Source organism: Sitophilus oryzae, unplaced genomic scaffold (genome assembly GCF_002938485.1).
Source record: "Sitophilus oryzae breed Bouriz unplaced genomic scaffold, Soryzae_2.0 scaffold_2006_pilon_pilon, whole genome shotgun sequence".
In the NCBI taxonomy this organism is placed as follows: Eukaryota; Metazoa; Arthropoda; class Insecta; order Coleoptera; family Curculionidae; genus Sitophilus; species Sitophilus oryzae.
This window is the reverse complement of record NW_022146732.1, coordinates 1,437,773-1,453,539: the sequence shown is the minus strand read 5'-3', so window position 1 is coordinate 1,453,539 and position 15,767 is coordinate 1,437,773. Positions and strand designations below refer to the sequence as shown.

At 35.2% G+C, this 15,767-nt stretch overlaps 2 protein-coding genes across 2 annotated transcripts; one reads left to right on the top strand and one right to left on the bottom strand.

Moving 5' to 3' along the window:
• Positions 1 to 1,881: 1,881 nt before the first annotated feature.
• Positions 1,882 to 11,975, top strand: LOC115883859 (serine proteinase stubble-like). The gene is made up of 7 exons (XM_030902271.1): positions 1,882 to 2,173; positions 6,639 to 7,005; positions 10,013 to 10,348; positions 10,467 to 10,540; positions 10,986 to 11,071; positions 11,133 to 11,239; positions 11,301 to 11,975. Exons 1-7 carry the CDS (start codon positions 2,170 to 2,172, stop codon positions 11,881 to 11,883), a joined length of 1,557 nt encoding a protein of 518 aa, XP_030758131.1. The 5' UTR covers positions 1,882 to 2,169; the 3' UTR covers positions 11,884 to 11,975.
• Positions 11,976 to 14,364: 2,389 nt separating this feature from the next.
• LOC115883892 (beta-1,3-galactosyltransferase 5-like) lies at positions 14,365 to 15,578 on the bottom strand. The gene is made up of 2 exons (XM_030902314.1): positions 15,502 to 15,578; positions 14,365 to 15,437 (listed from the first exon to the last, which is right to left on the bottom strand). The coding sequence occupies exons 1-2, from the start codon at positions 15,548 to 15,550 to the stop codon at positions 14,365 to 14,367; spliced, it is 1,122 nt and encodes a 373-aa protein (XP_030758174.1). The 5' UTR covers positions 15,551 to 15,578.
• Between the last annotated feature and the right edge of the window lie 189 nt (positions 15,579 to 15,767).

Sequence of the window (15,767 nt, the reverse complement as noted above, 5' to 3'; positions counted from 1 at the left end):
GCAAAAATGGCCATGGCGAGATGAAAGAAAGAAAAGGCAGCGGCAGCAGGCGCGAGCCGCGATTACGATCTGTTCAATTTACAGCCTATAAAGTCGAAAAGTAGGCGATCTCGGCTGAGCATTAAGTGGAACGACGCAATTGCCGTGAAAAAGGACCCGCCGATCGTAATTAGCAGAAGACGGGGGGCCAGGGGGGCACCACCGGAAACGCACACCGTTGCCAAGTGGAGCGTATTTTCAGTTTTGTCCAGCTATAAAGAAGTAGCCAATCCAATATAGTGCTTCTCTTATCTCTGATGCCGGGTCCAGACCAAGCAGACAAAACAACGACAAGACAGAAACATTCATGTTTTACGACAAAATTGCGACAAATCCAATACATTTCTGCGACATTTTTGTCTCATTTTTGTTTTGTTTCAAAATTCGGAGACTTTTCAACGTCCCGTCTAGAGTCGGTAAAGATCAAAGTGTCTATGTTTTGTTCGTATATTTTGCGACAAGTTGACACAATAGTGGCAGACCAGTGAAATCACACGTGGTTAATAAAACTCATTCGCAACAACTAAACTTTTGACTTTGGTGTACTTCTGTCCTTGCGGTGTGGACAATTTGTCTCAAGTTTGTCTTGTCAGTATTCTCCATTTTTGTCACAAGTTTGTCTTGTTTTTGTTCCAGAATCCGGCATTAGATTACATTCTCCTGGCAAAAAGTTTCATAAATTGGAGACAGAACCTTCAATATGGCTTTTTGGCAGTGGCTTTAGCATCGCCTAGCACAAAGAATCGCTTTTGCCAGGCAGTTTTTTCTTCTGATTGAAAAAAAAGTCTGCAATCTGCTTTTGACAGTGTATGTCTTGAATTCTGGCGAGAGTCCTACTTCGAACTTTTTCAAATATACAGGGTGTATCCAGTCACTGCCTTATACATACAGGGTGTTCCTTAATAACATGCTAATATTTAAAAGGGTGATTCTAGGACCAATTCTAAGGCAAAAACTTCATATGAATGTATGTCCTCAACATCTTAATTCCCTGAGATACAGAGTGGTAAAAATATTTAAAAAAAACTTTTTTTATAATAACTCTGATTTTATTATAAATAACTTTATGACACTTCATACACGTCTTCTATGCATCAAAATATCTTTTTTGGTGTGGATGATTTTTCGATATTTCAATCATTACCGTCCATATGGGTTTTGTATTGAATATTTTTAGAGATAAAAGTGGTACACCACTGACTTCTCTTAAAATAAAAATTATTTTCAAAATTTCCATTCATTTTTAAACATTTTTTATCTCTTGATTTTTTCCTCCGATACATAGTTTTCGCTTAAAAAATAAAGTCAGTTTACTTTAGGCTCAAATTGCTGAAAATTTGAAAATCGTCGGATAAGATATAAAACATTTTTTTTTGTATATCAAAATAAGCATTTTGATGCATGGAAGACGTCTATCAAATACAACATCAGAGATATTTAAAAAAAAATAGAAAATTTTACCACCCTGTATCTGAAAAGTTAAGATGTTTAGGACATACATTCATATGAAGTATTTTTCCTAGAATAGGTTGAAGAATCATCTCCTTAAATATTAGCATGTCATTAAGGAACACCCTGTATACTGTTTTATAGTTTCAATAACTCCACTATTAAAAACTAAAATATTTAAATATGACAAAGCCACGACTCAATGCGATCAACATAGGAACTGCGCGAAATACAGAGCAAAAACTTCCGATTTCTGCCGTATCGAGCGCTGCGGTCGGAATTTTTAAAACCAACTGAAATGCCTCTTGAACAAATGGACCTGAAGCTGTGGCAACCTCGCCAACTGTTGATAAGCGTCGTCCGTGTCAGGTGCAGGGCGCCGCGACGCTCCGCTAAAAGCGAGAGCTGGCGGCGTGTGGCCCCGGGGGCGCCGGCGATATCGCACGGGGAGCTGCGGCCGGGGGGCGTCTGGGAGAGAGTGACCCAGTTGAAGGAGCTGCCCGCCAGTCGGCGGCCGACCAACGACCGGCTTAATCCTATCTTTCTCTCAAAAATCGCCGTCGCGAACCAATCAATCCCCAATCATAACAATCACCGCGACATGCGACATTATTCCTCGTTTTTTCACCATCTCAGGAGCCAGAGATTTCACCAAATGCCAGTGGACCCAACGCTTGATTAATGGGTAAGTATATACAGTGAAACTCGATAATCTGGCACTCACAATTTTTTGGACTACCTACATCCAAGTCGAATAACAAAGTGTTTTTAGTGTGTGTTACAGCGTTGTGTATTTTTATATTGAGAACAACATGTTGCAACATTGCTGAGTACCTAATTGTAACTGCAATAACCAGGCAGCTCCACTTTTTTACGAAAATTAGATTTTAGCTGAGTTACACTTTAAAAATAGGCCATTCCAACCCTGTAATAATCAGGTATCTTCATATAACACTACATTATACAGGGTGAGTGTCTTAAATAAATGCAAATATTTTCAGAGCCGGTAGATCTCGATAAACGAAACATATTCCACCAGTCAACAAGTCCAAAATAACCGAGTTATTTTATTTTGTAAGTTTCGAAAAAAACAAAATTTTCTTTTTAGGAAAAAACCTCATAGATGTGTTTCTGGGATCTTACCCTTATACAGGGTGTCCCAGAAATAAGTGCAAGTATTTTAACTGGAAGTATAGTTCAACCCCAGAGACACGCCAATAAGATTTTTTTCGCGAAAATTTTTTTTTTTAAAATTCGGAATTTTTTGAAAAAATTTTTGGAATATTTTTTAGTTTTTAGTTAAAAATCATAATTTCTTGATAATATGGCAACATAGATGGTGGATTAAATTTACAAGAAAGAAAATCCAGAAAAGATCCAGTGGTTCTCAAAATTTTGGCAAAAAATATTTTTTTTTGGAAATTTTCAAAGTAAAATAACTCCGTTATTTTGGACTTATTAGAAAAACGATAAAGAGAAAATATGTTTCTTTTATCGAGATCTACCACCCTAAGTATTTTAGGTACTTGCACTTATTTCATGGACACCCTGTATATATTTTCACTGATTATTGCAGCCATCCCTTCAATTATAAGTCTTCAGGATCTATTGATACGTTCTCTTTCCCAAAGAACTTTAACTTCCTGAATTTTTGCAAATTAATGAAAATTTTATTACAAATTAATTAAACATAACAGTTAATTTTATCTGGTATCTATACATTTTTAAAATATTTTTAAGTAAGTTTTTACAAATATCCTTTATTAAACTTATGCAATTTGCATTTTACTATTGCATTTTTTAAACTTGTCAATAAACGTACACAGGGTGTCCCAGATATAAGTGCAAGTATTTTAAGTGGTGGTAGATCTGGTCAAAAGAAAGTTAAAGAAACATTTTTTCTTTTAACCGTTTTTCAAATAACTCCAAAATAACCCAGTTATTTTACTTTGAAAATTTCCAAAAAAATGATTTTTTGCTAAAATTTGGAGAACCACTGGATCATTTCTGGATTTTCTTTCATATAAATTTAAGCTACTACCTATGTTGCAATATCATCAAGAAATTATGTTTTTTAACTTAAAACTAAAAAAAAATCCAAATTTTCCAAAAACAAATTTTCGCAAAAAATACCTCATAGGCGTGTTTCTGAGGCCGAAATATACAACCAGTTAAAATACTTACACTTATTTCATGGATACCCTGTATATATTTTCACTGGTTATTGCAGCCACCCCTTCAATTATAAGTCTTCAGGATCTATTGATACGTTCTCTTTCCCAAAGAACTTTAACTTCCTGAGTTTTTGCAAATTAATGAAAATTTTATTACAAATTAATTAAACATAACAGTTAATTTTATCTGGTATCTATACATTTTTAAAATATTTTTAAGTAAGTTTTTACAAATATCCTTTATTAAACTTATGCAATTTGCATTTTACTCATGCATTTTTTAAACTTGTCAATAAACGTATACAGGGTGTCCCAGATATAAGTGCAAGTATTTTAAGTGGTGGTAGATCTGGTCAAAAGAAACATTTTTTCCTTTTACCGTTTCTCAAATAACTCCAAAATAACCCAGTTATTTTACTTTGAAAATTTCCAAAAAAAATGATTTTTTGCTAAAATTTGGAGAACCACTGGATCATTTCTGGATTTTCTTTCATATAAATTTAAGCTACTACCTATGTTCCAATATGTATAAAACTAAAAAAATATATGTTAAAACTAAAAAAAATTCCCAAATTTTTTCCAAAAAATTCCAAATTTTCAAAATTATTTTTTCGCAAAAAATACCTCATAGGCGTGTTTCTGAGGCCGAAGTATACTACCCAGTTAAAATACTTACACTTATTTCTGGGACACCCTGTATAGTGCAGTATTTTAGTAATTTTAAAAAATGTGCTACCTCTTAATAATTTCTTAATTAAAATTGATTTTTGTTAATCTCTTTGGTTAATCTATACTAATATATAAAATCCTTAAGTGACTAACTCACTGATTAATCACGATCCTGCTTAAACCACTCAACGTAAGAAGCTCAATTATGGTATACAGGTTGATTCTAGGGTGTAGAGGTTCGATAAGAAGGGATTTTTCGAAATTCCAGTTCTAAAGGGGTGAAACCACCCCTCAAATATTACAATATTTTTTATTTAAAAAACGGTGAAGTTTCCGAAAAAACGCTTAAACACGTATATTTTATTTTGTTTTTTATATATTTTAAGATTTTTAAGAAATGTGTACAGGGTGTTTCGAAAAATCTGGTCATCGATTAATCACGAACCTGCTTAAAGCGCTTGACGTAAAAAGCTGATTTTTGGAAAACGGATTGACTTTAGGGTGTAGAGGTTCGATAAGAAGGGATTTTTCGAAACTCGAATTCTAAGGGGGCGAGACCACCCCTCAAATATTAGAATATTTTTTATTTTAAAACTGGTGAGTTTTTCGGAAAAATCCTTAAACACGTATATTTTATTTTGTTGTTTTACATATTTTAGGATTTTTTAAAAATTTATACAAGGTGTTTCATAAAATATGACCATTGAGAAATCACGATTCTGCCTAAACTGCCTTGCTTTGCTTTATCATCACCATTACAAATGATTAATTCGACGCGAACGAAGTCGCGGGTACACGCTAGTAAGTTATAATATGGAAGAAGCTCAAAACTCAATAATATATAACTTTATCTAAAAGAGAAAACATTCTATCAATATGTACTACCAGACATGACCTATGCATGCGAAACCTGGACACTTAAAACTTAAAACAGGCATAATGGGTGGGAATAACCAAAAAAGACGGTAAAAGAATAGAGTGGATACGACAAAAGACACAGAATCTAATCCCTCCAGTGGCAATGGACCACACAAACACATGGACCACAAAAATTACAGCATGATACCCATGAGAAATTAAGAGACATAGGAGAAGACCAAACCAAAGATATTAGAAAATTAGCTGGGATAACTTGGACCAGCATAGCCAACAATGGGCCTAATTACAACGAGGTTATCTAAATATCTGAGGGAGGCTACACCATAATAAGCTAGAAATGATGATGAATGAATATGTACAACAATTAGTCCGGTTAACCGAGTCTCTACCGTAAGTGTTTTGGGGGTTTGGCTTGACCATCACGCCGGCCGCCGTATATAATGCAGATGATTAATTGATGTTTCCGCGCCGCACACATCTAGGCTTCGACCCAATTTTTCCCAAAATTAAAATAACTCGCCATTACAGACACACACACACACACACATATTATACGCGACGAGGTAAAATAATACAAGTAGTTCTTCGATCCGTCCAATTAGCGGAATTATTCGACTTACCGACCGTAGAGAAAACCAAAGAGGCGACGACACAACCAACTTTTTATTTCGGTTTTTACCGGTAAATACAGGGTGTTCCTTAACGACATGCCAATATTTAAGAGGATCTATTGCAGGTTCTGCATCGGCTGGATGGAAAAGAGACACGACAAATTTATTTTGTACAGGGTGAAATTCCAGGTGTGAAATGAAAGGCAGGGTGTAAAAGTTACGTATCAAAGTTGGGTTTTTTGTAATGGAACACCCTATATATTAATTGATTTTCGGATTCTAGGAAAAAAATAAAAGTGAGTTTCATTAAAGAAGCATACTCTTAAATTATATACAAATACTGTACATATGCTCACAAAATTTTATTTCAATACAAGCTGTCGTTCTCCTTGGAGCCTCCGCGTCGTATGAGAGGCGCCACCCTGTACATTAAAAAAGTCATTTTGATGTATAGAAGACGCGAATAAAATTTCCTGAAGATATCTATAATAACATAAAGGTTAGTATGAAAAAAATGTTTTTTTTTAGAAAATTTTGCCACCCTAAAGTTTTTTTCTCAGAATCACCCGTAAATATTAGCATGTCATTAAGGAACACCCTGTATACCGACTATCTCCAAAGTAACGCAAATGGCATTGTGCAAGCTGCGTGGGTCGCAATGTTACGCTTTTAGAAGTCCAAACAATGAAATTCGTACTTACACATCCTCGTTGTTATTGAGAAACACAGACGACCAAGACCCAGCTTTCTCATCCATCGTCATTATACCAGGAAATTCAATATTTCGTCCTTTCTCAATTTGTTCTTTTGCTTTCAGGATCGAGGAGGACCATGCCTTGGGCCGTCCTCGTGGGCAACGTGCTCCTGTGGTGGTGCACCGTCTCAGGCTCGGGACCTGGAGGACGTACCAATCGCTGGAGGAGCCACGAGGCTGCATCTGCTACAGTCTCCGGATATAAAATCAACCCCAAGCCGTGCAGGGTGGACTCCAAAGAGGGCACGTGCATGTTCGTGTTCGAGTGCATAAAGTCTGGCGGTGTGCACGTGGGGATGTGCGTGGAGGCTTTCATGTTCGGCTCGTGTTGCGCGCCTCGTAATTCGACGTCATCGGGAGGGACAGAGGAGCACTTTGAGCAGCCTCAAGTTCTGTTCACGGCTTCTACGAACAGCGAGGTAGTCATCAGGTGAGTCACCAAACTATGTAGATTTAACATTGAGTCATTTTGAGTCACTTTCGTGTTTCTAGATATAAAAAAGAAAGGATTATTTCCATAAAATTCTTTTACGCTTCTGTCACTCCAAAAATCATTGTGGAAAACTTTGTGGAACTACTTCTTCTAATCCATATAGTAATGAATTTCCATAAAAACTTTTATTCGCCATTTTACCCCGTTTCTTGAGTTATAACTTGTCGTACAGACTCAGAGAGTCCTGTTAAACACCTCGTGACAATCCGAAGATTGTTCTTACTTAAACCATGGAAAATCTTTACTACTTTAATACTTTTTTTTAAAAAAAAAAGAAAGTTTATCATCCTGATCTCTAAACCAACGTATTTCGAAACTATGCTTATAAGAACTTTTTTTCGTGGACATATTTTTATATTAACATTGAATATATAGGGTGGTCCGAACTGTATTCCGGAAACTTTGGCAGCATATTCTGCAGATAAAAAAAAGTAAAAAAGTTCTTATAAATGTATGTCCTAAAATGCTTTGTTTTTCTGAAGTAATGTTAATATTTGGATGAAAATTGGTGTCTGGGAGCTTTTTTTACATGAGAATTTTGATTTTGATGTCAATATGATTCCTATTTATAGGAGGCGTCATCTACATGTGTTTTAACCTTGTTTTAACCTGTGGTTTTAACTGTTTTGAATAGTAATAACTTTTCGTCCGTACCTGTATAAATCTACTGATTGAAAAAATATACATTTCCGTGAGTTTTTACGTAAAAAATGTCTCTTGGTAAAAATCGCTACGAGCAACCGTTCTCAAGATATTTAGAACAGAAATGGTCCCAATATACATATGTCACTATTGACAAAAAATTGATCAATACTTTGATAGTTATTTGGCGAAAATAATTAATTAGGAAAATTTTTATTTTTTAAATTAATCATAATTTTTTTTGCAAAGTTCCCTTCCCCGACACAAACGGTACATTGTGAGACAGGAAATTGTAGAGAGAAACAAGCCCTATAATATAGGATACAACATTTTAATGAACAGTTCTTTCCGTAAAATCAATAAAATGAAAAATATACGAATAATATACATGTACTGATTTCTTTCGAAAATCGACAACTATGAAACCAATGATCCCTTCCCCGACACTAACGGTACATTGTGAGACAGGAAATTGTAGAGAGAAACAAGCCCTATAACATAGGATACAACATTTTAATGAACAGTTCTTTCCATAAAATCAATAAAATGAAAAATATACGAAATAATATATGTGTACTGATTTCTTTCGAAAATCGCCCAACTGTGAAACTATGAACCCTTCCCGGACACAAACGGTACATTGCGAGACAGGAAATTGTAGAGAGAAACAAGCCCTATAACATAGGATACAACATTTTAATAAACAGTGTTTTCCATAAAATCGATAAAATGAAAAAATATACGAAATAATATACATGTACTGATTTCTTTCGAAAATCGACAACTATGAAACTATGAACCCTTCCCGGACATAAACGGTCAATGATGACAGGTATTGATAATTTCGATTCCAAATATCTCGAGAACCATTACTCGTAGCGATTTTTACCTAGAGACATTTTTTACGTAAAAACCGTCGTAAATGTATAATTTTTTACTCAGTAGTTTTAAACAGGTACAGACGAAAATTTATTACTCTTCAAACTAGTTAAAAAATATATAGGTGGCGCCCTCTACAAGTAACCTAACCTAACCTAAACTAATCAAAATCATATTTCTCATGTCAAAAAACTCCAAGACACCAATTGTCATGCATATAGTGACGTTACTTTAGAAATTATTTGGAAAAAATCGAAATAAAAATAAAACTTCTACACCCTGTATCTCCGAAACTAAGCATTTTAGGACATACATTTATACGAACTTTGTTACTTATTTTTATCTGCAGAATATGCTGCCGAACCTTCCGGAATGCATTTCGGACCACCCTGTATAGCCGTGCATTTTTCGGACACCCTGTATGCTTTTCTGGTAACAACCCGGAAAGTCAAAAAGAAAGGAAGATATTCATATTTTTTAAATTTAAACTAAGAATTATCATAACTAATAGAGACCGTATCGAATGACAAAGATTCCAAATAAATAGAGCATCGATAATGATTTTAAACGCTGCTAAACCGAAAAGAAATACGCAGCTTTAATTGCCCTGTTGCGAGTAAAAGCATTCTTTTCGAATGAATATATGTATTTAACTACGATAATTAAGTTAATTAATTAACTTGTTTCTCTAATTATTACTTTCATCGACGGGGGAAGATATAACAATGTATCCTTTCGAGCGTTAAGTATTTTTAGCTAGAAAAAAATGGTGCTCAAATAACAGATTATGCTAAAGAGGTAACATTACTTAATTTTGCTATGTGGGTAGTAGTATAAAACAACAATAAAAGACAGATTATTACATGGCAATGCTTTCTATTTTATAATACCGGGCAGAACAATGTATTTGTAATACTTTTCAAATATGTATTTATGTATCAACTTTAAAATAATAGTCTAGCTAACCGATCCAAGAAATTACATATTGTTTATGATAAAAGGTTTGAAAGCTTTCTTTCACAACATATAGTTACTCAACATACATATCCTATGAAAAATAAAAATGTTTTGTCATATAGCATATAATCGAAAAAAATACAGTGTCACAGTAACCTTTGAAATGTCTAGAGAAGCTGAACTTACTCTGGGTGCTTACCAAGGGATTTGAAAAAAAAATCGAAATAAAAATGAAACTTCTACACCCTGTATCTCCGAAACTAAGCATTTTAGGCCATACATTTATACGAACTTTTCTACTTATTTTTATCTGCAGAATATGCCGCCGACGTTTCCGGAATACAGTTCGGTCCACCCTGTATATCTCTGAAATTGTATGAGTTATAACTACAGCGTTTACATTCTACAACCTTCGAAATGACTGAAATAAAAATAAACTAAAATATAAATATTTCTGATCATTTAGGCCTTCTTCTCAACACAGTAGCCACACAGGAGCTGGAAGACCTTCTTCATTGGAAACCACCATGCCAGCAAACCCAACGTACTACTCTTCGAAACACAGCCTGAGGCCGATGAGTACCGACGAGGGGAACGTTGCCATTGCCGGGCCTAGTGCCGCCTGGCAATTTACCACAGAACCGGACTTTATCACCAAAGTGAAGAGGCCCAATAGTCACAAGCCGGCCGAACCGAATAAGCCCACGAAAAAACCTGTTCACAACTTATCAAAATATTCCTTGAAACCAGTGAAAGCAACTGCGTCCACTACTACGACTACCACGACGAGTAATTTTGATGGGTGAGTAATTATAATCGAAAAAAAAACAGCGACATATTTGTCTTTGAAGTATAATGGCAATATGTATGTCATTTATTTGGAATTGACGTTAAATTTTATTACTATTTCTTTATTACAGATTTTCCCAATCGATATCGATGTCTACCACTTCGTTTGACAATCTTATAGAGGACCAGAATCTTCGCAAATTTGGTAATCTTACTATGATCTAATATTTATTTTATATCGCATTGACTGAAATTAATTTTTATATGAAAGAACTTAATAAAAACTAACATTTATTTTATTAATACATTATGTGTTTACTATACAGGGTGAGTCTTGGGAGAGACCGGTATATCTCAATAAAAAAAAATATATTTTCTCTTTGCCGTTTTTCAAAGAATGTGAAAATATAAAAAATCATAAAAGTTTCGAAAAATACAAAATTTTCAATTTTTTTTCACGAAAAAACTCTGACGTATTTCTGGGATCGAAATATATCACCCTTAAAAATATTTACACATATTTAAGACTCACCCTGTATAGTTTATGTAACGAATCCTATAATTATATTCATTTTAGTGAACTATTATTCGAATTACTGAAATTTGCTCTAATAAAAATAATAAATAAATTTTATTTTGATTTAAAACAGAGTGTGGTATACCAAAAATGTTCTCCAAAGCACAGACTCGCATTGTAGGTGGCAAAAATGCACCCTTTGGAAAATGGCCATGGCAAGTAAGTCATTTTTCATAAAGAAAAAATTAAATAACTTTTAAAAAATACGTTAATTCTTTAGGTATCAGTTCGACGAACATCATTCTTTGGCTTTTCCAGCACACACAGATGCGGAGGAGCTATCCTGAGCGAAATCTGGATAGCCACAGCAGGACACTGCGTGGATGAGTGAGGCATTCCGACATTATTACATAATTCATTCTAAAACTACCTTTATTCTTTCTTCCAGCCTCCTCACATCCCAGATTCGCATCCGCGTGGGCGAGTACGACTTCTCCACCGTCCAGGAGTCCTACCCATACGTTGAACGATCCGTTACACGCAAGGTCGTCCACCCCAAGTACAACTTCTCCACGTACGAGTACGACCTGGCCCTGGTCCAGCTGGAAAAGGAGCTGGACTTCGCGCCGCACATCTCCCCCATCTGTCTACCTCCATCCGACGACTCCCTGGTGGGACACAACGGTACAGTGACCGGTTGGGGACGCCTCAGCGAAGGAGGGACCCTGCCAAGTGTGTTACAGGAAGTCCAGGTGCCTATAGTCAGCAACAACTATTGCAAAAGCATGTTCTTGAGAGCGGGACGCCATGAAATCATCCCCGATGTGTTTCTGTGCGCGGGACATGAAGGTGGAGGAAGGGACTCGTGCCAGGGAGACTCTGGAGGTCCGCTACAGGTTAAAGGGCAGGATGGGAGGTATTTTCTAGCTGGTATTATTTCGTGGGGTATCGGATGCGCGGAAGCTAATTTGCCTGGAGTTTGTACGCGCATCTCCAAGTTCGTGCCGTGGATTTTGAAGTACGTCACGTGAAAAAAAAAGAAGTGTGTAAAGAAAAAGACTCGTTTTTTAATTATGTCTATATTGTATTTATTTAAAAACAAAAGAACGCTTAATAATAATAAATTTTATATTAAAAATTAAATGATTATCGATGGAATTTATGAACGAATGTGAGTGATAAAAAATATTTTTCATATACAGGATGTTTCAAAAAAACAAGTGCCATTTCTCTTGGGGAGATTCCTCATGTAAAAATAAGATTTATTTTTCATATCAACATAGGTCCGATTCTGCTTTGTTTCGTAGCTACAGGATGTTAAAGTCTTAATAATCTTTCGACTTATTATAATTTTCTTCCAAGTACTTTTAATGATTCAAATGAAATTTTGAGGGTGAAAGTTGCTATAAATGCGACATATTTTAATGCTAAAAAAGTGTCGATAAATCCATCTGGGACGTGCACATGGGTTATCGCTGGAATATTTTTCAAAAAAAAAACGTGTGCGCCACTAACTTTTTTCTTTTGATATCAAACTTGTGTAGGCCGTTTGTTGCCAATTAAAAGTTATCTCTTGATATTTCGTCGAATTTGGCCTCCTTGATGAGATAAACGCATTTTTATTAATCACAATTAATAAAATAAAAATAAAATTAATAAATTATATATTTTACCTAATTTATTATTAAATGTTATTAATATTAGTTAATATTAATAACAAAAAAAAATAAATCTTATTTTTACGTGGGGAATCTTTCCACGAGACATGGCACATATTTTTTAAAACACCCTGTATACAGGATACCTCGGAAAGTTTTCAAAAAATATTAGTGTGATACTTGCAACCTACATATACAGGATAGGCCTTAAATAAATACAAATATTTTCAGGGGTGGTATATTTCGACCCCAGGAAGACGTCTATGAGGTTTTCTTTCGCAAAAAAAGTGGTTGAAAATCGTGCATTTTTTTAATTTACCTGTATATTTTAGAAAACATTTTAGAACTGCGCAAATTTTAGAGCCTGTTCACCGTTCACCATTCAAAAGGAATGGAAATACAGAAAAAAAACATTTACATTTTTTCCAGATCGTCACATAAAACTCGATTTTGATTTTTTCGGGACACCCTGTATAATCGTAATCGTAAATCGAGATAATACATAAAAAATGTTGGTTTTAATTTACAACAATCTATATTCTCCGAGATTTAATTCCACGAGCAACTTCTTCTTCTTCGAACTGCCGCGACATTAGAAAGTAAACGAAAAAACCTTATTCGTACATACGCGCCTTTTTTTAATGCGCGACCCGAGAACGAGATTCTCTCTCGTTAATTAAAACTCTTGAGAGAAACTTTGTTCTCGATTTTTCTTTTCTTCTTTTAACGGCGCGACCGACAGCGCCCAGCGCCTCCCTCAGACACCTCGAAACGGACCTGCTACCAAAATACAGCCAACAGTTCTTCATTTGGCCAGGGTTCATACTTGGAGCCCCAAACAATAAAGGCAGCCAGTCATAAGTTCCATTATAAAGTAGAATCAGCGAATAGTGAGTATGGAGCTTAATAGCCACCATAAACTTGAAAGCAGTTATGGTTTTATACGTTAAATTCCAATAAGTATCCAAGAAATGTCCTTGAATGATATCTTCATAAACTTCGCTTTCCTTCATTATATCTTCTTGAACGATATTGATATTATCTTGTACTTTGCCCAGTACAAAGATAATTTTTGTAGTGGGCATCTCTAACCATAGCATCTATGGTGCAGGTGGTCAGGAGTGGAAGACACCAACACCAGCAGAAAGACAGGGGCGTTACAAGTTTCAGGATTGATTATGGTGAAATAAAAATCGTTTAAATCAACCAGACGTTGATAATCTTGATATATCGGGTCAAACATTCTGGAACTTAATGCAGAGTTTCATCGATGGATTCTAAGGTTCTCATGTATCGGTGTTTCCAAGAAATTAGAGTATTATTTGATCCCATCCCAGTTTAGCACGAAGTAAATTAATGCCAGAAGTATCAACGAAATCACTGTTTTCTTTTTAGTGTATCCTGGAAATAGTTCCAACACATTTAAAACATATGAAAGAATTAAAATTTACCTGGTTCATGCACCTGCACGAATTCGTCGCCAGCAGCTGTTTCTTTCGCGGTGAATTTCCATTTTAAGCGATTTTAAAGTGGAAAATACATTTTTTATCGAACCATATTGCGATGGATGCAAAATAACATTGTAACTCGTAAAAAGTTACCGTATATTAAAAAATCCGCGTATTTTTTATATTAATTGGCAACAAGGAAAAATTGAGTAGAAATAAATAATAAAAAACAGTTTATTCGTAATAAATATCTTAAAGCAACACTAAAATTACATTCAACATAACTAAAGAAATAAAAACAAGTCATATTCGCTTTAATTTACTATCTAACTTCGTCTTCGAAGAAACACGATAATAACAAGTAAAAGACAAACTCTACATTTCATAAAATCACAAACTAATAACTTTAGAGATTTTTTGAGAGAACCTTTGTTCGCGATTTTTCTTCGTCCCTCAGAGACTTCAAAACAGGCCTGCTACGAAAATACAGCCAAAACTTCTTAATCTGCTCAGAGCTCATATTTGGACCTCCAAACAGCAAAGGCAGCGAGTCATAAGTTCCATTAAAACCTAGTTCAAGTTCACTGTATTCTCGGGTGAATCTAGTAAAGTCTGTGTGGACTAAGTTACATTTTTCTCTGGCATAACCGTAGATTAAAGCATCGTCGACCGATATATACTTCAGTTTTTGCGTGGTTTCGTATAGACGAAAAAGAACATCTGGTGAAAGAAGCACGTACCATCCAGCACAGTAACTGGGATAAAAATCATCGGACAAGTCCATTTCTGAGACGTACCATTTGGAACTAACATTCCTGTTCACTCGATAACCCGTCAAGTGGTTACAGATAAACAAATTATCAGTTCCAGAAACTGATAAATCATTTTTCAGGAAATTCAGCAACAAAGGCATGTTTACAAAATCATCGTCATCGATTTTCAACACATACGAAGCCTTTTTGCAGTGATACAGCATATACTTGAAGGCAGACATGGTTTTGTACGTCAAATTCCGATAAGTATCCAGGAAATTCCCCTGGATGACATCTCCGTAAACGTCGCTTTCCTTCATTATATCCCTTTGAAGGATAATATCTTGTATTTTGCCCAATACAAAGATAATCTTTATACCGGTCCTATGTTGTTTCCAGGTGGTGCGGATAATATGCCTATGGTGCAGATGGTTTGCAGCGGAAGACACCAACACCAGCAGAAAAACAGGGGCGTTGCAAGCTTCAGGATTGATTATGGTGAAATAAAAATCGTTTAAATCAATCAGACGTTGGTAATATTGATATATCGTATCAAAAATACTGGAAGTCAATGCAGAGTTTCTTCGATGGATTTTAAGGGTCCCGTGGATCGGTGTCTCCAAGAAATTAGAGTATTTGGTTCCACCCCAGGTTAGCACGAAGTAAATTAATGCCAGAAGCTGTGCCAGAAGTATCAACAAAAACACTGTTTTCATTTTGGCGTATCCTGGAAATAGTTCCAACACACTTAAAACTTATAGAAAGAATTAAAATTTACCTGGTTGACGCACCTGCACGCATTGGTCGCCAGCAGCTGTTTCTTTCGCGGTGAATTTCCATTTTAAGCGATTTTAAAGTGGAAAATACATTTTTTATCGGACCATATTGCGATGGGTGCAAAATAACATTATAACTCGTAAAAAGGCCGATTGTTAAGAGCGCTATAAAGTTTTTATGTATATTGAAAAATCCGCGTATTTTTTATACTATTTGGCAACAAGGAAAAATTGAGCAGAAATAAATAATAAAAAACAGTTTATTCGTAATAAATATCCTA

Bases quoted from the DNA above. Each gene is read 5' to 3' on its own strand.
- LOC115883892 (XM_030902314.1), bottom strand. From the start codon at position 15,550: ATGGAAATTCACCGCGAAAGAAACAGCTGCTGGCGACCAATGCGTGCA. The intron at 15,438-15,501 runs GTGCGTCAACCA...AACTATTTCCAG, and splicing joins CTGGCGACCAATGCGTGCAG to GATACGCCAAAATGAAAACA.
- LOC115883859 (XM_030902271.1), top strand. The intron at 10,349-10,466 runs GTGAGTAATTAT...TCTTTATTACAG, and splicing joins ACGACGAGTAATTTTGATGG to ATTTTCCCAATCGATATCGA. The intron at 10,541-10,985 runs GTAATCTTACTA...GATTTAAAACAG, and splicing joins CCAGAATCTTCGCAAATTTG to AGTGTGGTATACCAAAAATG.